Below are 26,811 nucleotides of genomic sequence, written 5' to 3'. Positions count from 1 at the left end.
ATTGCTCTTTGCAGGCCACTTAATACACAAAAGCCATTGTTTAGTTCTTAAATCTAAACATCACGTGATAAACCAGATCCTATTAATTTGTTGATGACAGATGTTTTCCTTCATTGTGGATTTGTGTTTCAAAATTCTCAATTTATGACCAAATTATTAGTCTAAAGTTAGCATTCTGAAGATGACAGTAAAAAGTTAGTTGAACTTAAATCTAGTTGAGGTAGATTCAACCCCTAAGTCTGCAGACAGCCTTAAGCAGTAACTGTAGTCCTTTTCATCCCAGAGGGCTATTATTAGCTCTGACAGGTAAAGAATGTGGGTTTTTTTTAACAAAAAGTAACAAAAGTATACTTGTTAGGTTCAAAAGCCACTGCTGCTCTCTAATCAGTTTCTGAAGCCTTGATATTTTCATCCATATCTCTTGTCTTTACTGGGAAAACTTGTACTTTACCTCTTGAAAGTATTTATAAATATCAGTCATTTATGTGTGTTGGCTGCAAACTGGACAGAGTATTTGGTTATACCCTGAGGAGGAGGGGATAGGACCTGAACTGTAAATTGCTTTGAAAGAATCTTGCTGGATTTGGTCTGCAGAGCTTGTTTTCTTCCTCACAGTCTGCTATTTGTGGTTAATGTATTTGCAGCTTCTGATGGTGTCATTGCTGCAAGGATAACTTCTGTTACTGTGCTTACACTATTCCTTTTCAGACAATGTATGGCATGAGCATCATCCAGTTCACTGGGGAGGAATCCTTTAGCTTCTTCACCACACAGATATCCTGCTCCTGCAGGTCTCCTGTGGAGCCTGTGGGACAGGATACCCCTACAGCAGAAATCTGAATATATTGAGAACGTACAGCGGTATAGTGGGCTTGTGAGAACCTGTCTGTCCTGAACATGTAGGGAGAACTGCGTAGAGCCCTGTGAGGGCTGCACTTGATGGAGCAAAGCCTTGCTGCTGAGCCCACCGTGGTCATTTTGGAAATAACAAGCTTTGTGCTTAAACAAAATTTGACTTATGCTGACTCAACTAACTGAAGGTAAAACACAGCTGTATAAATACTGGAGTTTTTATATGTGGATGGAATTTTGGTACAAGTAACACCATAGTTCTAATGTAACTATGCTAATTAGGCTAAAGAAGTTTGACACGTCAAACTTGGGCCAAGGCTGTGCTCTGTGATCTGTCCTTCATTTGTTACTAAAATCAGGGGAGTGAGATGAATACAGGGGAAAACATGACTGCCCATTTGGTTAGGCCTTGGGAAGGGGAAATGGTTGAGAGAGCTATCGGGGTGATGTAGGCAGGTTCATGGAGGGGCTGAACAGGAATGGCCCGGGCTGGTGCAGGGCTTTGTCAAAGGAGCTAACTCCACTTGATACAAGTTGTGAAATATTCTCCAGCCATCCTTGGTATTTCAAGTGTCATTTGCAGATATGAAGTAAAGTGACAGTGCAGCTAGCCCCAGTGCATGTTCTCTCTGAATGTTTTTTAAGCCATGTTTTCCACGGAAAATTTTATTTTTATAATGTCAGATGCAAGTTTAAAGAAAAAAATAAGAATTAATAGTTCATTTCAAATATTCTTCTCTTGGGTCTTTTTCTTGATGCCTTCCCCTCCACCTCCCTTTATTCAAAGTTAAGAGTCATAGTTTTCTTCTCAGAGTTTAATGGCTTGTACTCCTGTGCTTGGAAGACCTTTATAAGAGTTTTATCTCTAGAGCTTGTCATGTACAGATTGAACAAGTGGGAATGATAGAGCGTATCCTGTTCAGCTGTAAATCTTTAAATCTGACTTTAGAGAACGTGTGCCAGTCATGGTATAATGTGGAACTGGGACAGTTCATGATGCCCAGAAAAGAATAAGCAGGTTATTTCTGTGGGCACAGGTTTCATTTCGTCCCTGTGATCCTGTTATTGAAATGTGTGTATACATGCAAATAAAACCCACTTTCTCCTATACTCAACCCATTGATCATTGAGTATGTTCATGGTGGTAGCACAGATGGGACAGCATTTTTATATAGAGCTGTTAAAGTAGTAAATAAAGATTCATTAAAATATTCAAGGAATAATTTCATTTTTGGGAAGATCTGATTGTTAAAAATTCACATGACACAGAAATGCTGAGTATTGGTTAAATAAAGGTTACTGTAGTCTAAATGAAGCAAGGAATTGGTTCAGATAGTGGCAAAATATTATGCAGTTTTAATTTTAATGAGTGGTGGCAAAAGGAAGGTGTTAAAAAATTAAAGAGACAGATAGCATCTGGTCTGGTTTTTATTATTAAAGCAATTGTGAGAAGTATAACAAGAATTCATTAATGTAGTTCAGCATAATTAGTCAACGTTGGGATAAAACTCCTGTTCCTATGACTTCTGGAGCTGCATGTTGCAGTTTGTATCACTTCATTAATACGGTATCCTAGTGAGCATGTTTCCTATTTTGCTCCCGTGGGTGAGATTTAGAGGTATGATGGAGCACTGTTTTGACTTCTTACAGGATGAGCTGGATGAACTTCGGGCTGAAATGGAAGAAATGCGTGACAGCTATTTAGAGGAAGATGTTTACCAGCTGCAGGAGCTCCGGCGCGAGCTGGACCGGGCAAACAAGAATTGCCGCATTCTGCAGTATCGTCTCAGGAAAGCAGAACAAAAAAGCTTGAAAGTTGCACAAACAGGCCATGTGGATGGAGAGCTCATTAGGAGCCTGGAACAAGATTTAAAGGTGGGTAAGAGATTCATACTCACAGCAAAAGAGAGCTGACTGGCCTTTGGCTCCCTGCAGGGAAAGGCAGTGTGACACATGAAACAGGCAGCAGTTCTCCAAATGTCAGGACCAATTTCCTCCTTTTTTTACAGTGGAGAATAAATATGCAGCTTATCATTATAAAAAGATGTATTGGTGATTTAAAAAACCCATGTGCTTAGATTCAAAATGAAAGAAATGCAGTCAAGTTACATTTGTTCATTGGAGAGATTTTAAGGGATTTCTTTTACTGGTTTTACTAAAAACATTAGCTTTGCAAAACTCTATAAACAAAACCTGATATGCTTTTCTCAGTTCATGCTATTTCCTTCCTTTTCTCTTCTTGTGTATGCCAAGTAAATGAAAAAAAACCTAGTCAAAGTTGCATTTCTCAGTGCCTAATGAGTTACTCGTAACAGTTGCTCTCTGTAAAGCAATGTCATGCTCAAGAGGGACAGAGAACTTCTGGAGAGAGTCCAGTGCAGGGCCACCAAGATGATCAGGGGACTGTAACATCTTTCATATGAGGAAAGGCTGCGGGAACAGGGGCTATTTAGTCTAGAAAAGAGGAGACTGAGGGGGGATCTTATTGACCTATATTAACCTATATTAATAAATCTATATTAATAAACATTTACAAATATCTAAATGGTGGGTGTCAGGAGGTTGGGGCATCCCTTTTTTTCTGTTGTGTCTAGTGACAGGACAAGAGGTAATGGGATGAAGCTGTAACACAAAAAGTTCCATTTAAACATAAGAAAAAACTATTTTGCTGTGAGAGTGATGGAGCCCTGGCACAGGCTGCCCAGAGGGATTATGGAGTCTCCTTCTCTGGAGATCTTCAAGACCCACCTGGACATATTCCTGTGAGACCTGATCTAGGTGGACCTGCTTCTGCAGGAGGGTTGGACTAAATGATCTCTCAGGGTCCCTTCCAACCCCTACCATTCTGTGATCCTGTGATTCTGTAACAGGAGCAGAGTTAGAATATTTCAGCAATGCTAGTCCCATAATAACACAAATTCCTCTAAAAGTTATGTTCATGTTGAAACAGTTTTTATATTTTTCAAAAATGTTTCCATCAAGGGTAAGGTTTGTATGGGCACAATGCTTATCTAGTTTTGCTTGTCTTTCTTGACATTGCTACCTTCAATCTGTTTTGAAAATATCTTCTGTAGAAGATGACTGCTTACTACTAGAGTTATTAAGCATTCCATAGTTAAAAATGCAAAGTATAAAACCTTCTGAAACTGTGGAGGCTGATTCCCAGCAGTGGAAAAGAGCATCATATCAAGTTACCAAACTTTAAAAAATGTAGGACCTAATTTTCTCTTTTATGATAGAAAATGAATGATAACCTAATCATGATAGAAATTATAAATTAATCAATAAGTCTTGTACATAGATTCAAGTGAAAGATATCTTGATTTTTTTGGTTTTTTTTTGGTTTGCTTACCTTGGTTTGGCTGACTTTTTGTGATTCAGTAATTCACCATTTTGTATTAAAAGCATTTTTTAATATTTTTTGAATAAATATTTATTCTTGTTTAGCTGGACTGAGAAAACCTAAGCTAGCATCTATTTCTTTGCTTTTATGTCACTCCTACCAAGTTGTGATTGCTGCTAGAGTAGTAAATTTGGGTGGATGAGAATGCTGCTACAATGCAGCTTTGATCAATGACCTATCAACTTTACAGCACAATTCCTCATTTTCTGTTTTTTCAACGTGATATGCTAGAACTTTGACATTCAGGTTTGGTGTCTGATTGTGTTTCCTCCTGCTATTCATGACATTACTTTAGCATATTGTGGAGAGGAAGCTGGAGATGGGTAATAAAATATAGTTTAATTTTGCTTTTATTAATTAGAAATAAATATTCATTTTGGTACTTGGAAGGCTTAGAGTCTTTCATCATAGAAGTCATAGAATCATAATCAACAGTCTCATAATTGAACTCAAAATTTCTTGGTGATCTAGGGTTGTAATATACTTCCTACTGTAGGAGATACACTGTAGCTGTTGCTCCTCGTGGATCCTCTTCATGTGTTTGTGTTTTTCTGACCAGGTAGCCAAAGATGTTTCTGTCAGACTGCACCATGAGCTGGAGAGCGTGGAGGAGAAACGTGTTAAAGCAGAAGATGAAAATGAAATCCTTCGGCAGCAAATTATTGAGGTGGAAGTATCCAAGCAGACGCTGCAAAATGAGCTGGACAAGTTAAAAGAGGTAAGCAGTAGTCAGTGAAGCCATACAGAGCAGTGTTGTTGGGTTACATGGGAAATTTGACATGCAAGCATCTTAGATTAACTCTTACATTAAATACCTGCTGATATTGCTTGTACAGTTGTCCAAAAGGGTCTCCTTATCTTTAGTCTGTGTCCCAAATGTGTTGGTAATTTGGAAAGAATGGAGAGGTAGAGGAGTGATGCTGAGGCTTTTCTCTGGGGCGTCTCACTTTCTCTGGGGCTTCTGTCCCATTTTAAACTGACTCCTCAAAGCCTCTCTTCCTACTGGAGCAAAACTATCTCTGATTTGACTCCAGCTAGTTCTGAGTCTCTTTATGCAGACTAGGATGTCCATCTATTTGAGAGTCAAATGAGGTGTGTGTGACTCATGTCTGAGAGGACACTTCAGATGGGCAAGCTGCTGCTTTGACTGATGCTCTTGGGTGGTGACAGTGGGAGCCACTAGCGTGAGCTACGCAGCAGGAACGTGACCTGTAATGTGTAAATAACATTGCACTTCAGGCACAGAAACACAGTCTGTTGAGAAAAGTGATAATTTCAGTTTGAGCTGATACATTGTTGTACTGGGTGAAGTGACGATCCTTGGAAGCAAGTGAACTGAGGAGCAGTGGGCAGTAAAGGAAAGCCAAATACCAAGTGTGGCTCTTTGCCCAAACCCACATCCCAGTCTGTAGTGTTATTTCTGTTCTCTTAACAGTACAGCGGAGTGACAGCTCACAACCTCTGCTCTTTTTTAAACCAGATTGAGATAGAGCATTTAAACATAATGAGGTAAGGCATTTATCCCTTGAGCCCTGGTCAGATTTAGGGAGTTGGTGCAATTATGTGTTATTTCAATCTTTCAAACGATGCTTGCAAGTCAACTGCACAAAGCCTGACTGAGTTCTATAAGGACAACCTCTATTTAATTTCTCTGTGCATTTGAGTTATGAGAAGTCCAGTGCGAGAGTTTTGGAGCATTTTGTACCTAAGAAGACAGATTATCAGCTGGTATAAATATCAGTGTTGCTGAAATTACAGGAGCCTGACACAAAGGACAAAGCCTGCATGATGCTTTAGCTATTCTTATTTATCAATGTTATTTGTTAATGCTGTGCTCAATGGTCATGACATCATGTTACAGGGTCTGCAGTCTATATTCCATACAAAAATAGCATGTCATCCACAGCATGGAATATATTGCTTGCTGTTGATTAACATATAGGTCCACTAGATACTGTTTGATGGTCTTTGGGATTAAGCAGTTTGAAAAACTAAACTGTGGGTGACCAGTGGGAAAGGCACTGGTCCAGCAGTGCTGGAGTCTCAAGCTAACTCTAACCAGGCTAAATTTACCCTGCTTCTTAGATTGCTGCAGCCTAGCAGAGCAGGGAAGGCCAACTCGCTCTAGTGGCTTGCTGCCATGTTGCAAGTTGAAGTGAAAGTGCTGTTACTTTGGAAGGAGACTTTGCTCCATAAGAGGCAAAAGCTAGAGGGGAGGTAGGGAAAGGGGGAAATGGCAGATAGAATGATGGGATGCATTTATGGTGATCTGGAGGCATAGCAGGGAATAACATGTAGTAGATAGGCTACTTTTTCATACCATGAGTGGCAGCTTTTCTGAGTGTCAGAATTTCACAAGGTCACAAGTACATGAGAATATAGAGGCTTGGGTCCTTGACAGGTTACAGTAGGACAGATGAACCAAAAGTTGGAGAAACACAGTGATATGTGTGCCAGATAAGAATGTGTTTGCAACATTGTTGACATTGCTGAAAAATAATATTAAAAAAGTTTAAATAGTCTTTCCTCAAGATGTGTTCAAGACATCTATTAGAAGAAATGCCTGTTTAGGAACACTTAGTGCATACAAAGCTCTAAAGGAATGTACTACAGACATGCCAGTGGGAAAACTAGTGCTTTATATGTCAGGAAAAAGTGACCCAAAGACCATGTAGCTTCTTCCCAGTCCACCCTGACTATGCATCTTGTCTGTCTAAAGGCTGACCGACATTTAAGAGGAGCATCTTTCCTATCCAGTCCTGGAGTATTGCCCGAAACCCAGTTAGTATTCATTCTCTGATATAGCTCACTGTCACCATATGTTCATTTTTCTGTAACATCCTTGGCTATTCTCAGTTCTTTTCCTCGGTCATCTTCTGAGCCACAAAAATGTTTTGTCCTACTTTACAACTCTTTCCAGTCCAGCTTCTCACTGCAGTGAATGGCGTGTATGTGTATTACCTTTAATGTATTTCACATGTTGAAATATCTTTAGGAGTCTTACATGTCTCTGAAAGTACTCTTTCTTTAAAGCTAACATTGTTTTCTTTCGGGATCTGTTGAAGAATTCTCAACATTTGTGATGTTTAGCACTGTTAGGTATTCTTTGACCCTGGTACTTGTTTGGCTCTCCTGTGATACTTTTAACAGGATTTTTTTGGTGTGAAATATATACAGATTTTCTCTGTCTAAACAAAATTCTTAGTCCCTTAAAAAAAGCCATATAGTTTAAACTGGGAAATTATTTTTTGCCTCCTCGTCACAATGTAATTTCAAGTTGTATTAAATAGATATTCTTTCACCTTTTGTCACTAAATAACATATCTCAGTGTGTCTCAGCTTTGCAAATAATAAAAGCAAAATTACAACAAGGAGGAACGTTGACAAGAAAGTCACCTGCCATGTGCTTCACAGCACTCTTCTACCATTGTGTCATAGCTAATGTACTTCCCTCACTAGTCCCAGGTGCTTCTGGATTCCCATCTCATTACATATACTTTCAGAATCTTTTGTGTTACCTGTGAAAACCACATCTAGACACATGTTCTTTTCTGGTATCAGCCAGGTACTCACCATCATCAAAATATTCTGATTTTTGCTGATTGCTTCAATGAGGAGTTCTCAGATCACCAGTGAGTCACGGGTTTTAGGATAATGCCACCTCTTTCCTTTTTTTTTTCTTTTTCCATAAACATGTATCCCTCCAGCCTTTTGCAGCATTTCCTATAGATATTTTTTGAGCTAAGATATGGATCAGTAAGGATTTTTATCCAATGCTTGTGGATTTTATTGACTTTTGATGTCTTCCAATTAGACACCATTCTTCTCTGAAAGTCATCATCAGCACCCTGGCATTCAATTTGCTTAGTCATGCTGCTCTACTTCCTCTTTTTTTTTTTTTTTCCAGTCTTCTTAGCCAAAAGATAATATATTGCTTTCCTTTCCCATAATACTTACTAATTTTTTTTCAGGTTTGGTTTGCTTATCACTGTGTAGGTTCATCACTCTGATACTCTTGCTGAAACACTTGCACTGATTTGTTTGAAGCTACTTCTTTGACTAGATAATGATGTTTTCTCTCTGAATATTTTACAACTTTACTAACTAGACCATATTTTTTTCACTCCAGTCTTCTCTATCTACTGCAGCATTGTGTTCATTGATTTTAATTTTTTTTCCACAATTACATTCACCTAGTTTTGAAGTTTCTCTTTTTCAACTCTTCCTTTTATTCTTTTCTTTTTTTTTTTTTTACCGTGAACTTTTCAACTCCTTTTGGGCCTCTCTCTGATGCTTTTTTTGTGAGATTCTCCATCACAGCTTCCCTACTGCTGTGATCACTTCTTTGTTGCATATCCTTGCAAAACTGGGTTGTCTCTAAGAACTATCACTTCTAGGAATTTGCTAGGATTTTCTGTGACTTAGCAAAGCTCCTTCTTCCTTATAACTTTAGAAGCAAAGGCAATGTAGCCACACAGAGTCTGTAACCACACAAGAAAGCCAAGGCTTTCTTGCTTTTTCCTCTTGTTGTCTAGATTAACATTGCTGTTTCACAGAATCACAGAATGAGAGGAGTTGGAAGGGATCTCTAGAGATGATCTAGTCCAAACCCCAGCTAAAGCAGGTTCACCACCATCACGTCGCTTAGGAATGTTTTCAAGTGGATTTTGAAATCCTCCACAGGAGACTCTACATCCTCCCTGGGCAGCCTGTGCCAGGACTCCCTCACCCTTACAGGAAAGAAGCTTTTCCTTGTGCTTAAGAGGAACTTCTTGTCTTCCAGCTTATGTCTACTACCCCTTGTCCTGCCACTGGACACTACAGAAAAAGTGTCACCCCACCCTCTTGACATCCACCCTTTAAGTACTTGTAAGTGTTAATGCGGTTCCCCCTTAGTCTTTTCTAGGCTAAACAGCATTTGAGTCAATAGATTTCAGGAGAGAAAACGACCCTGCCCTGCTGCTAACACTTTACCTCAGCAACATCTCTGCAACTGTCATTTTTCCCTTTCCTAATATTGTAATTTAGTTCATGAGAAACACTGATGTATATTAAGAATTGAACTTGGTCAACCAGCAAGCATTAAAAAAACTCATTCCAAAGTTTCCTTTCTTTGCACCAGTGCAAAATCCTTACCACTTCTCTCCTGAGCATGTAGAAACCATGTCTTTTCTCAAAGGCTTGACAATAGCAAGGGGATTTTCTTTCAGATCTGAACTTCTTCCACTCGACATCTAACCCATCCCAAACATCATTTCCTTGGAGCCAACAAGGCATCTTTAGGGAAAGTCTTTCCTATATTTTCTCAGAAAAGATATTTCACAACTAAACAATCTATCCTTAGTGTAAGTTTAAACAAGTATGAAATCAATCTTGGCAACTGTTGAGTTCATTTATGTACAGTGATCACTAATTCCCCTGCAAGTAATACCTCTCTCTAAAAGGTCCACACCTGGGGAAAGAATGAAGCATTTTTGTTACTTATTGCAGAAATGTGCTGAGATGGCACAGGACCCACTCACATTCCCTGAAGAGAGAATGAGTCAGTTGTTTGTTTGCAGCAGCTAATTGTGTATTTTCTTGCATTCTTTGGGTTTGATGTTTAGAGTGGGGAGGAGAGAGAGTCATGGCTGTGACAATACTGATGCTGCTGGGGAAAGGAAGGTGGGATTGGGGATAGCATCTGCTGAAAGATGTGACAAGAGTGCTGTGAAATGGTCTAGCAAGAAATGAATGAGAATTGTGTAACTGGGAAGAAATGGGCACTTATTGTATGTGGGATTGCTATGATTGAGCAGGTGACAGTCTCTTTATTGCCACTGAAAGAAGGACAGGAAGGGAAGCAAACAGAGGTGTTGCTTTCTCTCTTGCAAGGACCTCTGATGTGGCAGTGACCTCCCACATGACATGTAAGCTTTCTTGGCCAGCTCCTAATTTGAGTTGAAATCATTCGTGCTTCAAGCCCTTCAGGTTGCTGGGGCCATTACAGGGATGAGTACTGTTCTTTGGCACACTCACTTCCAGCTGGTGGAGACCATGGCTACAGCTGGCATTCACTGGTGTTTTTACAAAGAAAGGCAGAGGCAAAATAGGAAAGCAAGAAACACTGTTTCCATTCATTTCCACGTGAAAGGAAAGAAATGCAAACCCACTGGCTGTCAGTAATGACTCTAGCACATCTCTTTAGAACACCGACTGAGATGAAAGCCAGTACATACTATAAATGGGCTTTCCCAGGTTACCTGTGGGCTTTTTAGGGCAGTGGCTTCTCTCAAGGCTCTTTCATCCACGACTTACTTGCTAATGGGGATACTGTCATGCTTGAGTGTACCCTCTCCTTTTCCCCTGCAGCGCCTGAATTTTGAGGCACAGTTCAAGATCTGCTGCTTTTAACAGTCAAAGTAATTTTTCTGTTAAAGTATCTGTTTCTTTTAACAGAGTGAAAAGCTGCTTTCAGATGCTTATAAAAATGATAGAAATGTACAAGATGAGATTAAATATCTTTCAGGTGTATTATTTAACAATTTTTGCTCTAAAGTGCATTTGCACTGTTCTGTTTAACATCACTAGAGGTAGAGAGTATTTTACTGATAAAAGAATTTAGCTCCGTAAACATAATATAGCAAAATGAAATCTGGAGCCTACTTCAATGAGTTAAGCATGACTGATTTTCATTTCCTCAGACCTTTTAAATAGGGCATAATATATGCAGTGGGTGTGTAAAGCATTTTTATTCCAATCTGAAATCAATTTTCCCTCTTTTCTCTTTAATATAAATACATGAATACAATGAAGTGAAGAAATTATTTTTTATGAAAACACACTTGTTCATAGAAAATACTGCCCATGTTTTCATTAACTAAGACTTCATACATGTTTATTAAGGTAGCACATAATGTTCTTCAGTCATCTCTCAAACTTACTGGAGTGAAGAAGGACTATACTGTGATTTTTGTGATATATGACTTTTCTTAGTTATCAATGAGTTTAGGTAATGGAAATTTGCTGAGAAATAGGGCAAAGAGGAGTCTTGTTACCTATAGATCCAAGTAACATTAAATGGGCTAAGCAAAATTATCATGTTGACTCAGTAATCCTGCTTAGAAGTTACTGCTTGTAACATTTACAGGTAATGAAGTTCTGAGCAAAAATCATAAATAAAACTATTAACTGCATGAAAGTTTTACTTCTGCACTGTTTTGTCTTGAGTTATAAGACAAATAATAATAAATAATGAATTGGTACCTTAACCACAGTGAATGATCTATACACATTATGGCATTTCGAGAGCTGCACAGATGGTGAAATGGTCTGCTTAGTGTTGCGGGAAGGTGTGAGAGTGGATCTAGCTCAACTCAAAATGCATAGCAGTTAAGATACAAACTTAGTAACATATATCATTCCTTGGAAAAAAATTATACATCCTCTAATGCAGTGCCCATATTTCTTCTTAGAATTTTTAAATGCATATTTAAACAAAACAAAAAATCAATTAAATATGTTTTGTGCCAGTCTTTAATGCATATAAATGCACCCTCTGCCCCCCAACAGCAGTATCTGCCGCTGAATTTGTTTTACCAAATAAATCACCACCAAACTCCAACGAGTCTTTATTTTCTGTTTGCTTTGTCCACACGTGCCAGCAATCTTTTGACACTACTTCCAAATCCTATTATAATTTTTGAAGTAAGGAGTTTTGAGAGAAAGTAATAGTGGTTGCTGATCAAGTCCAGAGTTTTATATCATGCAGATCCGCTGCTCTTCTGTTGCTCAGCTTGAGCAGAACCTCTCATCCCAGACATGGACTTCATTTGACTCATCCTCTTCATGGTTTGTCTCCCAAATACTTGGTAGACCTCGACTGACCTTTGTAAATAGAGAAATTATGTTTAAGTGATAGCATTTACAGCAGGAACAATGACCTGGCATAGCTACATCATTGTCCAGGTACTGGTTAGTTATAAAGAAACCTATTTTTTATAGTAACTAAAATTCCTCTGTGCTCCATTTATTATGAAATTTTTCTTACTGTATAGCAGAAATGTTTCAGTAACTAAGAGGCTACTACTCTCTCACTAACAGAGACTGGCATGGAGATAACCTCCATGTACTCAAATTATATCTCCATCTCCTCATCCTCCACTCAGTTACCAAAAATAATCCCGTTGTCATGGGCTTCAGCAGTGACAGTGCAAACAAACTGTAGCCTCTAACATTTATATAGAACTTTCATGGAAAAAATACGGACTTATTTTTCATTCCTTCCCTAAATCTATCCACAGCATCATTAAAGATTTTCTTCCTGTTGTTACCCTGAAAAATTGGTAGCAAATCCTGCATTCTGTCCATATTCTGAATCGCATTTCAATTGAGACATAAGTCCTTGATGAAGACTGTACGTTCTGCTTTCCTTGCCAAGGTGTGGGCAAGACTTTGTTCTAGGGCAAACAAATTTTTACAGGATCCCGTGTTCTGCCAGCAAAAGATGGGATTTAAAGCTGGAATAACCACAGCTGAGCATGTACAGGTTAGGAATATCCCTTGTCTTTCTGCTCTGTGGTAAAATTCTGATCAATCTCTGTCTGGACACTGTTCCCATGATCACAGTGTTTGGAGGGGAGGTGGTACACAGGGTGTCATGGTAAGATCTCACATCCTGCCTTCCCAGCTTTCCTCTCAGGGCTTGGAGGAGCCAGCACAGATCCTAGGTCAATCTTGCCGCAAACATACTGGGGAGCTCCAGCAGAAGGGAAAGGCATACAAGCCTGTTAAAAAGCACCCTTAGTTTGGTGCTTTGTGCAAGCTTTCCTGATGCACTTTGGCTGGCTCACAGTGAACAGGTGCCAACTGTTTTCATCTCATATCACTGGTAATTTCATCCCAGCATCTGGAGCTCTGGGTAGTGGGATGGAAAAAAGGAAGAGACAATCTGTCAGGGTGAGAAGAGGATCTTTGCAAGATGCATAGTTTCCTACTGAATTTCCCAGATTGCCTGTGTTTTTTGTTGTGATGATGCTGAATGTAGGAATATGTGTTGCATCGGAGTATTGGCAACCATGGAGATGGCGCTGTCTGGAAATGCTTAAGCAGATGAAAGAAAAGTCAGAGCTATTGATTTTTGTCCTCCTTTGAAAGGGTTAATTGATTATTTATCTCCACAAATTAATTATTTACATTTCCTTCTCTAGCTCTATTTTTAAAAGGAGGATGTAACTTATTGCACAGGTAGCTTAGAAATTATTAACATCACACTACTCTAGTTGTTAAAAGATGAATGAGGGGGAAAGATTTGACCATCTTGGTACGTTTTGCATTGCCGCATGCTATGGCACTGGGTTTTCCCCCTTTCCTGTGCCTGTCACTGTGCTTATAAGCCTGGCTCTGCTGCCCAAAGCCTTGCTGGCTGTCAGACAGCCCAGTTTGGTGGTGCATCCCATCACCTAGATGCATCAAAAAGTTCTCTGTTGTCTGAAGGGGAAGTTCTCTGGAAAAATGAAGTCAGTTGGTGCAAGTAGGTCAGGAAAAGGGTTTAAGTGTCAAAGATATGTAATTGAACAGTTGGGAGTCTTCAAGCAGCCTCTCATCAGCACGTTTTGCTGCCTTCCGTAAATAACCTGTTTCCTTTGTGTCATGGGTGAGGATACTTTAACTCATCTCGCTCTTTTCACAAACCCAATTTGTGCCAAAGTGGTAGCATGTGCGGTACTTCAGCCCCTGTCCTCATCCTCATGGAAAAGATCCCCACACCCCACAGATCCCCATGGATTTTGCTGGCAGTTAGATTGCCAAGGAGCCCACTACAAGGCTGGCATGTTTTTTCAACCTATTTCTATACTAAGCCTGGTGAGAAATGCCTGAGAAGGAGACAGTTTCTGTTCTGTAGGAGGAGGCATGGCAAAGCCTTGATTTTGGGTTTAGGTTTGTGCCTTGACATGAGAAAGTCTGAAGTTTCTTTCAGTATCCATAATGGTGGCTCATTCAATCTAGAAAAAAATAATGCTATCTGCTCCTAATTACCTCTGATTTCCATTTCCTTTTTATTTTATATTTTGTTGCAAGATGAAAGTTTGAGGCCAAATGAGGAAAAGCATTGTAAGATATTCTTACCTTAATATGAAAATGTTAGGTCTTGCTTCAATCATAGCAGCTATGGCTGGAGACAGTAAATAGTATTGACATTTAGGGACATCGACATAGTGTCTATGTGGGCAGAAGGAGAACAGTGATCCATCTGAGATTGCTAGATGTACGTATTGCTCTATTTAAGGCCTCTTTCTTAGGGATCACCCCAAAATAGTTACAGTCCAACTCTTCAGAGTCCTCTTGCTGCAGTCAGCTGTGCCAAGAGAAACTGGGTCTTGTGCAGAGATTGGAGAAGGCAGCTCTCCTCATTGTTGCTGTTTGCAGAGTTCAGGATAAATCTCATCTGAGTTCAGTCGTGTCAAAACAGCAGATTTTGAAATGATAACAGAGGGAATAAAGTAATTAAATGACATGATAAAGAGATTCTAAGGCAGATTTAAATATGAAAGCCTTTAAGTTGTTTTTATCTTTAATATTTTTCATATATAATATATTTTTCTACAAGAAAATAATTGAGGATTATTTTTTCATCTCTCCTTTTGGTTTTCAAGAATCTGGTCCTTCATAGAATCAGAGAATGGTTTGTCTTGGAAGATACCTTTAAATGTTGTCTAGTACAGACCCCTGCAATAAGCAAATAAGCAGGGACATCTTCACTTATACTGGATTGCTCAGAGCCCCATCCAACTTGACTTTAAATGTTTCCAGGGATGAGGGACCTACCACCTCTCTCTCTGGGAAACCTGTTCCAGTGTTTTACTACCCTCATAGTAAAAAATTTCTTCCTTATGTCCAATGTAAATCTACTCTCTTTTAGTTTAAAAACATGATCCCTTGTCCTGTTGCTACAGACTCTACTAAAATATTTGTTCTTATCTTTGTTATAAGCCCTCTTTTAAGTACTGAAAGGCTACTCAAGGTCTCCCCAGAGCCTTTTCTTCTCCAGGCTGAACAACTTCAACTATCTCAGCCTTTCCTCATAGAAGAGGTGCTCTCTGATCATTTTTGTGTCCTTTCCTCTGGACCTACTCCATCAGGTCCATGTCCTTCTTACATTGGGAGCCCCGGAGCTGAATGCAGGACTTCAGATGGGTTCTCACAAGACCAGATCAGAGGAGGAGAATCACCTCCCTCAACCTGTTGGGTATGGTTGGCCTTCTGGGCTGTGAGTTCACATTGCTGGGTCACATCCAGCTTTTCATCGACTGGTACCCTTAAGTCCTTCTCTGCAGAGCTGCTCTCAATCCCCTCATCCCCAGCCTGTATCGATCCCAGGGATTGCCATGCCCCACGTTTAGGACCTCACACTTGTCATTATTGTACCTCATGAGGTTCACATGGGTCCATTTCTTGAGCTTGTCCAGGTCCTTCTGATGGAATTCCATCCCACAGATGTGACAACCGCACCATTCAGCTTGGTATCATCTGCAAACTTGCTGAGGATGTACTTGATCAAGGATGTCATTGATGAAGATATGCCACAGTATTGGTCCTAATACAGACCCCTGAGAGACATCACTTGTCATTGATCTCCAACTGGATGTTTAGCTGTTGACCACTACTCTGACCATCCAACCAGTTCTTCATCCACCAAGCAGTCCACCCATGAAATCCATAGCTTTCCAGTTTAGAGAATGATGTTTTGGGGGACTGTGTCATAAGGCCTTACAGAAGTCAAGATAGATGATATCCATAGCTCTTCCCTTGTCCACTGATATAGTCACTCAACCATAGAATTCCACTAGGTTGGTCAGGCAAGACTTGTCGTTAGTGAGCCATGCTGGTTGTCTTGAATTGCTTTCCTGCCTCAGCATAGCTTCTTTGAGGGTCTGTTCCAGGATCCTTTCTGAAGGAGTCCTCCTTGTTTTACATTGCAATGGTCATGTGTCCTTTATGATGACTTTATTTGTTCATTATTCACAAACCAGATAATGTAGTGCATATTGCCACAGGTATCACAAACTGTGGGCAATTGTAGGGGAAGATTTCCCTCCTATCTAGGGAGATACTGAAACATAGGTCCTACATTACTTAACAGGAAATAACTTGTGGGAAGGAGGTTACTCTTGTATCTTGACCAGTATCCATTAAAACTATAGATGAATAGTGTTCTACTTGTTTTCCACTGCTGTGGTCAACTCTCAGAGTATGTGACTATAGTTTGTGGATTATCTTCACAAGGGAAGATAATTCACAAGGCCTTCTACTAGCCTCTCCTTGGTGAAATTCTTAGATTGTTTGTTCCTTCCCTCTCTGCTTCACTTCAGGCCTTTCCTTTGCTTGTTGCAGATGAGGACCTGTATTATCCGTATTGGGATTGTGTGGCAAAGTTTTGGTGGCAGAGGGCCAGAGGGATGACTTCAGTTAGAAGCTGGCAGAAGCTTCCCCTATGTCTGACAGAGCCAATGCCAGGTGGCTCAAAGATGGGCCTGCCGCTGGCCGAGGCCCAGCCCATCAGTGATTGTGGTAGTGCCTCCATGAAAAGAGATTTAAAAAGAGGAAAAAAAAAAATCTCAGCTATAGGAAGGATTCACGTTGGAGAAGTTTGGGGAGAGCTATCTTTTGTGGGAAGGACCCCACACTGGAGCAGGGGAAGATTGTGAGAAGTTCCGCCCCTGAGCAGGAAGGAGCAGCAGAGACAACATGTGATGGAAATGACTGCAACCCCCATTCACTCTCCACCTGCATTGCCGACTGGGAGGAGGTACAGAAAATCAGGAGTAAAGTTAAGCCTGGGAATAAGGGAGGGATGTGAGGAAGGTGTTTTTTTAAGATTTAGTTTTATTTCTTATTATCCTACTCTGATTTGATTGGTAATAAATTAAACTAATTTCCCTAAGTTCAATGTGTTTTGCCAATTACAGTAATTGCTGAGTGATCTCCCTGTCCTTATCTTGGCCCACAAGCTCTTTGTTATATTTTCTTTCCCCTGTCCATCTGAGGAGGGGAGTGAAGGAGTGGCTGGGCACCTGGCATCCAGTCAGGGTCAGCACACCACAGGATGCTATGTCAAACCCACAATTCTCCAGTATATGCAAACCAGTCCTTGAGGTTAGAGGCAGCTGTGATGGGCAGGACTTCAGATACACCACAGCATTCTCAGTGCTGGGAGATGAGCTATACCATTTGAAAAGTTACTTTACAGCTGCTGCCAGAAGTTTTTGCTCTCATATGTCAGGGCTTCAGGCAAGCACAAAAGTCTCTATACAAAAAGGGGGTTTTTTTCTGTGTTATATCTCATTCCATCTGCTCTTAGTCTCCCTGGGAATACTGTGAGAATGTTCCCTTGTTGGTATAGTTTGTTATTTCTTTTCTAGTCCTAAGTGTATTAAGTGCAAAGACTAAACAAAATGAAAAACAATGTCAGTGAATATTAAAGCCAGGGTGCTTTTGATCCTACAATATTGATTGCATTCTTGTGTAAAATTTTCTGTCCGTTCAGTTTTATTTGAGATTGGTTATCAATAAAGGCATTTTCACAACTGAACCTGACAGTCCGTTAACTAGTTTTAAATGTGGGTGTTGATTGGATCCTGGCACCTTTATTCCAGATCATCAGCTGACATAATTGAAGGGGACAGGAGCACTAATTAGAATGCAAAGGTTGTCTTTCTTCTCAAATTACAATCTGATCTTTAGAATGGAAGCCATCTTTTCATCCTTTTCCTGGTCTGCAAGTGATTTGGTTGCTCTGTTAGTCACCCGAGGTCTTGCTCTGAGGTCCTAGAGTTGAGTTTTACTCGGCCGTTCAGAGAGGAGAAGGGGAAGAATGTGAGATTTCCATTTAGGAAATCAAGAGAGGAAATAGTTCAGATAAATCGCCCACCACCAAAGGCTCGTTTTTCTCCTGTCTCAGAAGTGGTAACTGCCGGGTGAGGAGGACGTGGCAGTAACCATTTTGAGACATATGATGAGGGATGAGGAAGAGAAGGCCTTGGTTTAGCTTTAATTTTCTTCTCAGGGGCTTCTTGTGTTGCAGCTGTTCATAGGGGATTATCCATAATCAAGACTCTTCAAACAAAGCCATTAATAGTAACATTTCTACTCTTCCTCTGAAAGTTTTCATAAAGGTTTAAAACCTTAAACCAGATTGGCAGGTTGACATTCACAAGAAGAATTATTTTTACCGTGTAAAATTGCTAGCATAAAAGAGACTAGGCATCATTAAGGATTTATTGAGTTTCTGTTTTCTCCATTAAAGTGCCCACTATTATTTTCAAATGAAAGATTTACCATGATGAAATCATTGTTTGTTTTATTTTTTTTTCTTGACAGCACTCCTAGCTATTGTAGCCAGACAGTTAGCTTCTGCTTCTATAGTGTGCATAGCAGTGACAACTTCTCTTTCCCTCTTTGATAGGAGACAGAGAGTTTGACCAGTATGATCATAGCTACCTGCAGTTTTGGGATTTTTTTAAGCTCTTGGTGTAATAACTGTTTGGCTTTTTACTTTATTTTCTTTCTTTAATTACAGACCTAGTTCTTTTCATGACTGTGTGGTACAAAGGCAGCCTTGGGGAGTGATGTGGTGAAGAAACACAAAGTGAAATACCACATAACTGCCTTAGCAGGGAAAAATTAGTCTGTTTAGGACTTTAGCATTCAGTTCATGGGAATTTTGAAATATGGGAGAAACTGATGACAGTGCTAGTATATTTATGAGGGATTAGAGGTAGGGGAATTGGATCCCCAGAGGTGTCAAAGGTCTGCTTGCTGCCTTTCTGTAGTTTTTAAAGAGAAGCCATATATGGGATGAGGGCAAGTTAAGCCTCCCAGCTAACAGTGATCACCTCCAGAAGCAGACAGCCCAAGAAAAAGATTTTTTTTTCTCTCTCAAATCAATGATTATTCTTATAGACCTAATGAGTCCTTCAGACTAATACATATGCATCAATGCACCCATTATTACGGTTTGACATTCAATAGCAAATAAACACGTTAGGTTTGATAAGGTACCTTCAATAACAGACAAATAGAATATCAAGGTTTTAGTATCTTGCAATTGTGGATACTCTAAATAGTTGGCTTTAAAAACCTCTCAATAGCATTTTCTGGTGGAGTGCCTACTGCTAACCACACAATGTGGGATCCAGCAACCATGTAGTCACTTTTCCTCATCTGTGATACCATTTTGTCTGCTCTAGACTGTCAAATCCAGCACTGGAGCAACAGATAACAAGCTAAAATCTGGACTAGGTGAGGTAGAGCATGCTACTTTAAAAAGGTATTTTTGTTCTTGAGAATGATATCTAAAGCAGCATCTGGGGCTCACTGTTTGATCAAGTAGACCTTCAGAGTAAATCTGTTTGGTATACTTTTTGATTACCAGTCCTGAAATCTCAGCATGGGATGAGGTTTTTTCATAAACAATGGTAAAAACCAGACCATATTCCTTGGCATAGATCGAGCGTTCTATGGTATCAATAGCAAAGGTAGCTTCTTCTCACAATGAAACATTCGAGGGCACTGGCCAACCCACCAGCTTCTGCCTTCAGTAGCGGATGCTAATTCATTTGTATGCCAGGAGGAATGAAAGACAATATGTCTCCTTTCCTTTCTTTGCTGAGCATCAGTGGGAACTGCATGTACAAATGTTTCTGCCGCAGACCAGTCACCTGGTCTACTGTGCAGCCAGCGCTTAGGGCAGTAAGCAGTGCTTGCTTACTTACAGGTATATCAGCTGCAGGTTGCTGTTTCTCATTCTGCTCCCTGCTTCTGCTCTTTGGTATGTTTGGAGCATTTGCTACATGAAGGGACACTGGAGCTAAGCCCAAGGTGAAAATTTACCTGTTACATTGAAAGCATGTCTTAGTTTTCCAAAGATTTATTAGCTTTCTGGGGTTGTACACATCCTCTGTATTTTGCCTCACAATTGTTGACAGAGTTTTCATGAAAGAGAACCAGGAGGAGGAAGATTATAGTGCCCAGATTTTTAAAGGCTGATGGTACAAGGAGTGGGATTATGGAAACAGAACAACTCTTTCAGATAAAAAATATGACCAGTTTCATCAGCATAATGACATACATAATGGCAAGTGAGTAACAGAAAAGGAATGTAATTTCAATTATGCCGTAAATTTACTTTTGGCTGGCACAGACAGCTATCAGAGGGCAGACAGAATTTCCTTCCTAACTTTAATGAAATACAAGCACTCTGGCTTTAATTTGCAACTGGTATTTCTTCTTTGGTGCAGCAGAGGTTGGAAGACACCTTCCTTCCTTCCCCCCCCCCTTTTTTTTTGTAATATGAAGTTTATTCGCCTGGAAGCATTCATCTGTTTGCATTACTCATTCCCTGCTTTTTTACAATATGAATTTCCTGTGATGATCTCATGTTGTTTACAGCATTCCTTGTGATAGTATAAACAGAGCTGGATCCCTTCTTTGCATAGTTGGGTGTGGTAGGGAATAGCAAATTGCTGCTCAGCCACATCCAGGGAGCTCTACCTAACATCAGCTTGAGACTTTTTTCAGGCACAAGGTAGATCTGCTCATGCTATCAAGCTTGCAGACTGTCCCCACTGAGTTTCAGGAGAACTTAAGCAGTGGCAGGAAAAGATAATAAAGAAGAAAGAGCGCCCTGTTAATAAATTTCAGCTACTATTGATTACTATTACAGCTACCACAAAGGAAAGAGTCATCGAGAGGGAAAAAAAAATCTGCAATATGCAGGGTTGTTGTGTATGCAAGAATTCCTAGTGATCCGAAACAGATTAGCCAATATAACTACTTAAAGTATGAGTAACTCTTTCATACTAACAAAAATGAAAAGGAGGTATTTACAGAGTATTTACTAACATCTTGTAAAGTGTTTGGGGCTATGAAAATGTTTTCAGTTGGAGAGCCTCACTGTAATTCACAAAAGTTAATAAATTATATCATGGAGTTCTCTGTGATTTACCCAGGGCTGACTGATGAGGAAAAGTGAGGCATAGGAATAAAAACATATACTGCTTCTCGATTGTTTGTTTTTGTCTCTGTGCTCTTGAATAGGGAGTCGTTGGACTTTGAGGCCCAGGAACTGTGCAATGAATTCTTATCCTTTAAGTGCAACTACAGTAGTTTATCCAGGCATATTTTGAAAGCAACTTTTTTTTTTTTTTAGGATTAGAATTGTAATATATATGTGTGACTAAAGAGTTTCTGCACAATTTGGGTATTATTTCATTGACAGCACTCCAAATCATGGCTTTTAACAGAGATCTTTAAAACCCTATTATTTTTCCTTGGCATTTACTGCAGAAAAAAAAAAAAAGTGTTTCTCCTGCTGTTTATTTTGCTCTCCCATTCCAAGATAAAGTGACTTTTATATTGGCACAGGGAGTTGCCAGAGGCAGAAGCCATTACAGAATAACTTGTTGGGTAGATGGAGTAAACAAGTCACTAGTCAGTGAAACTCACTGCTACATGGTTATCACCAAAGGGCAAGGATTTAAGGAGATTCAAAGAAGACTAGGCATGCATTTGTATGTCATGAGCAACTGAACCTGTCATACAAGTGCAAATATCATTACAAGTTGTAGGAATGAAGGCAACACTGGATTTTGGATTTAAGTGCACTTCAATTTTGAAGGTTTACTTGAGGTCCCATTAGCTTCAAGGGATTTCCTGCATAATCTTCTTTTGGGCACTGTCGGTGATCATCCCTAGCTTGCTTCCAAAAGGGAACATGCAGATGTCTCTCAGTCTGATGTGCAGAACCTTGCTAAAAACATACTCATTGAAGCTGAGAAGCTTCACATCCCCAGATCCCTAACAGGAAGGATTACATGTGAATCAGCCCTAGATTGAAACTCCAGTTTCATATTCTTCCTTCATCTGAGCTATAAGAAGTCCTCATTCAAATGTCAAAAGTCTGTTTCTGTAATGTGTTTTGACATCTCTTTTTTTTTTTTTTAAATTCTCAATACAGCTTCCAGGCATGGCTGGCTTTTCTTAGTTGATGCTTATCTTCTCCCCTGGAACTTTAATTAAAAATAGTACATCCTAATAATGCAGTTGCTTGTGGAATTTTTCTCTGGCAAAATAAATGTAAGAAGTAGGCGGTATCGTTGTGCTGCTTACTGATGGAATTTCTTTTTTAAAGAGAAGTTGCTAGATGAACCAAGATCCTTATTTTAAGTATTGTCTCCCAATGACAAACAAAGAAAAGACAATGTCAGAGTTTTTAGGAAGTCAGAGAGTCCAGTTTTCAGCTGGTACCCAGCTTTAACAAGGGTTTTTAGCAAGGTTCAGACTATCATCGTGCATGTAAAAGCTTAATCCTGACTGTAGTAAAATAGGATTTAGTGCTGCTCTATACCTTTCTAGCAGAGCTGGAGTAAACAGGATTTATGTGGGTAGGTACTTGAGAGGAACAGCTGCACAACAGATCTACAGTCACTTGTGGATCTGGGCTCTGTGTTGGTGCAGGGGAAGAGCTGCCTCTCAGTTCCAGACTCAGGCCAGGCTCCTTCTTCAGTACATGAAGGGCTGGACATGATATGGCAGAACTCAACATAGCCCAGCAGGCACTGGTTTTTGTGCTGGGAATGAGGAAGCCGAATCTAGCAAGGGGTCACACTCCACAGAGATACCAGTGTAGTCCTTTTACTTAATCAATGAAACTTGTTTAAAAGGGTCCTTTAAGTTTTTAAATCCTTTGGATGGGGGTTATATAAAAATCTATTGGTCCCCTCTTGACATTTATCACATCTAATGCAGTAAAAACATGAGAGTATGACCAAATTATAGGAGTTGTTCTTGCATAGGCAGGAATTAAAGGGAAAGAATTAGGCAGGCCAGGTGCTGAGTGTACGAGGTTGGAGGCACTCCTGAGGAAGTGAGAAAATTCAATACCACCTCGGCACGGCCTGGAAAATTCAACTGAGAAGATTTGGGGATTTTACTACATCTTTGATAATTATTATGCTTGAATTTTGTAGTGTCCTGAGTCACTTGGGGAGGAAACCAGTGGTGGTTTTCCATATCTTCTGTAGGCTAGAACTGATGGGCAGGTAGAATTAAAAGATTTTAGTATGAATTCAATACATAAAGCAGTGCTTAACTGCTTCCTACAAACTCCTGGTCTCCAGGTAGACCTTCACAGCAAACTTACCTTGTCTTATTCCTCTCCTCTCTCCAGAAATAGGTACACTGATCAGTTGGTCCCTTGGATCACCTGTCATTTTAATGTACGTGGTTAATTTAAATACTTGTGTGTATTAAAGAGCACTGCATTGTCAAAGAAACTGTACCTTTGAATTGTGGGCTTGTTCGTTTATGGATGTGCACCTATCCCATCGATGGAAGTGATCTACTTGCCCACCTCTCATTGGATACACACGTGCTCCTGAATTCATTGGGTATGGAGTCACTGTCCTGAGCTCACAGGGATGGTGCCCGTGAGAGATTGAGTGCATGGTGGGGTGGTGCTGGAAGGGCCAGGGCTGCAGCCTGGTGAATCTCTAGACACAGGGAGTCATCCTGCAGCTCAGATTCACTCCTGGAGCTGAACCTGGGCTGTGTGTCAGTCCTGGGAAGCAGCCATAAGCCCACCTCTGCAAAGGCACTATCCAGCATGTCCTCCTAATGTTGCCCTCCCTGAACTGATCGCTCCATTAGGAGAGGGCTGCCCAATGGCAGCACTGGACTCCTTCCCTCCTCCCTACACATCTATCACACAGGTAAATCGAGCAGCATTGCTTTCTTGCACCCAAATTGTCCAGACAGGAACCACTTTTATCCATGCTAGCTGGGAAACTGGTAAAAAGGACAGTCTTTAATTGACTCTTACAACCCTCTTTGTAGGTAGGAGTGATTTAGAAGTCCTTGCCTAGAGTAGGCGATGGCCTGGAGTTAAAGGCTACCTGAGAAGGAAGATGTGCTTCCTACCACACCCCTCCCTTTGAATCAAGTCAGACAAAGGGGGATTAATCACTGACTTGCAAAGAACCTTATTCATCAGGGTAGCAATGAGACATGATTTTGTTCTTCTTCAGGCATTTGTTATGCTTTATATGTCTACTTTTGACTTATGTTCTTTATATTCAGTAGAAATTCAAATGGTAGATGGGAAAGGTGCTATGAGGGAGACTTTACCAAAAAGTTGAAAAAGACAGAAAACCAGAAGATTTGAACTTCCTTGGAGGCTATTCCTTTGAGCCAATATTCAAGGATGTGGAATAGCAGAGGATTACTGATATTAGCCCCCAGGCTCATTTGACCCACTACACAGGTTCTCGCTCTGTGCAGAGAATTTCTGCATGCTCTTCTCTAGATGAATAGTGGGATGTGTATTAGAGGCCCACATAAACTGCTGAGAGAACTGCCTGGAGCTGTTAACAAACTTCGCTTTCTGGCATGCCTGTACCTTAGACCTTTGCAAACACACTGAGTATTCATCTGAGAATGTAGAGATGTGTATTCCAGCAAATATGTTACAGTATGCACTGGATGTTAAACAACAAACTCATAAACAGTTGGAGGTGGGATGTCTTTGGTATTTTCCTTCATAAATGTTAATGTATGTATCAGACAGAAGGAGTATTATATAAAAAGTTAAGGCTTTCAGATTTTTCTGATGCTGACCTATGGCAAAGAGGTCAGTATTTGCATGATTTCTATGCTATTTTTTTTTTTTGCAAGAGAGGGATTAAAGCAAAGAACTTAACTTGAAGCCATTTGTTCCTATGAAAGTGTGGTATAAGGTGAAAACCTATTTAAAAGTAGAAAAGGATGAAATGAAGATCTGGAAAGGTAGAAATATTTGTTTATTATAAATAGAACTTCCAGAGTGGGGTAGATATGCCTGAATTTTTCTGGAACATTTTTTTTCTATTATAGAAACTGTAATAAAATGTTAGGTTTTGCTACGTTGATTATGAGGATATTATTATGACTTTATGTGGCCCCAAAAATATCCCAGATACTTCACAGAAAAGGTAGAAGACAGATCCTCTGTCATAAAGACTCCACAGTTTAAAAGCAAGGCTTACATTAAGTTTTTTAACAGCTAATGAATAATTTTTCAAACTGTTGACTGTAATATATCTGAAATTTTAGTGATGAGAAACTGTCCAATGGCTTCCTTAGATGTGCAGTGAAGCATAAATGTAATGTAAAAGGAGATTTATGCAGAGAACACAAACTTGTTTATGGATATACATTTGTTTATGTTTATGGATGTAAGTCTTAGTCAAAGCTCCTGTATTAGAGTCAAGACTGTGGGCAGGTCTCCTACGTATGCATGAGTCAGGGGAACAATATATTGCCAACTGTGAAAAGGCAAGTAATGTTTGCAGTCTCTCTCTTCCAGCTTTCTGTAACGTGGCTGCAGTGTTGTTTTCCTTAACAGACTCTTTCTCTTAATTTAGTGATGATAAAATCCTGTCGTAAACCAAGAATTTTCATGTCAACTTCCTGAGCAGTGAAGATGAGATCTAAAAAAGCCTGGTTTCTGTCTTTGATTCAGTTGCTTTTTACATTCAGGCAGTGGTTGTTCCAGCGATTTTCCAGAGTCGTGCATGTGTCAAATACATTAAGATGGTCAGCTGCTGTTCAGGCAACATACAGCGCAGTTTCCAAAATTCACAGCAATGAGTCCCTTTTCCCAAAAGTCAGAAGTACGTATAGTGTTTGTGATAGCAGAAGATGTGTTTCTCTTCAACCAGCAGAGTAACACAGCATGGAGAGTTTTAGTGCCACTCTTCCTTATGTGCCACAAGATGTTGCACTCGCTTGGATGGAAAGATGCGCTATATGCTCCTGTCCAGAGTAGACTCTCACGTGTCTCCAGGAGTCTCTCAGCTGCTTGAGACAGGGATTTACCAACCTGTGAACATTTAAGTTGATTGTATCTTGGTATACCAACTTTCTTATTTTAAACCTGCTTCCCTTTGATCTTCAATGCTTTCTATTTCTTATGGGGTTACAGGTCTTAGAAATGAGAGTGGTCTGAAGTTTTAATTGCAGTTCTGCATAGGGCCAGTGAAGTGTACTCCGGCCATGTTGAGAAGCCTATATGCTGCCAACAGACAGTTTTAGGATACCTTTTGATAGCATTAATGACTCTGAGGAGCAATCAAGGGCAAGTCACTATTACTTAGTTGTTGAACACAGTTGTAGGGAAGGCTCCTTAGGTTATGCCTCCGTTCATGCTGGGTGCTCTGTATTGAAAGGTTAAAATCAGGCCAGAATGAGTGAAGTCCTTGGGATTTCTCATGTTCTGACCATACTGATGAATTATGTGAAAAGGGATTCAATTAGTCCTTTGAAGCTGTGTATCTTCTTAACCTGCTGGCACAAGTCTTAATTCACAGTCCCTCTGTAATCTGGCATTCATAACTTGAAGTAATCTTAGGGGACTGTGTTTGGTTCGTGTACAGAACATCAGAAACTTTGATAGAGCAGTCATTGTGCTGATTTCACTGATTAGGTTACTTGGGTTCCTTCACCTATCATCGTTCCTCTGATCTTCTCCAGGTCTTTATGCT

General features: G+C 40.0%; 1 protein-coding gene across 4 annotated transcripts in view; it reads left to right on the top strand.

Moving 5' to 3' along the window:
- Nucleotides 1–26,811, top strand: part of MTCL1 (microtubule crosslinking factor 1) — a 106,087-nt gene that overhangs the window by 9,724 nt on the left and 69,552 nt on the right. For all 4 annotated transcript variants that reach the window (XM_061996091.1, XM_061996088.1, XM_061996090.1 and 1 more), the window contains exons 2-3: nt 2,503–2,727; nt 4,815–4,973. In XM_061996091.1, the coding sequence (XP_061852075.1) occupies nt 2,503–2,727; nt 4,815–4,973 (384 nt within the window). The remainder of the gene's footprint in view (nt 1–2,502; nt 2,728–4,814; nt 4,974–26,811) is intronic.

The sequence above is a fragment of the Colius striatus genome, chromosome 4 (genome assembly GCF_028858725.1).
Source record: "Colius striatus isolate bColStr4 chromosome 4, bColStr4.1.hap1, whole genome shotgun sequence".
Classification (NCBI taxonomy): Eukaryota; Metazoa; Chordata; class Aves; order Coliiformes; family Coliidae; genus Colius; species Colius striatus.
This window is presented reverse-complemented; position numbering and strand designations above follow the sequence as displayed.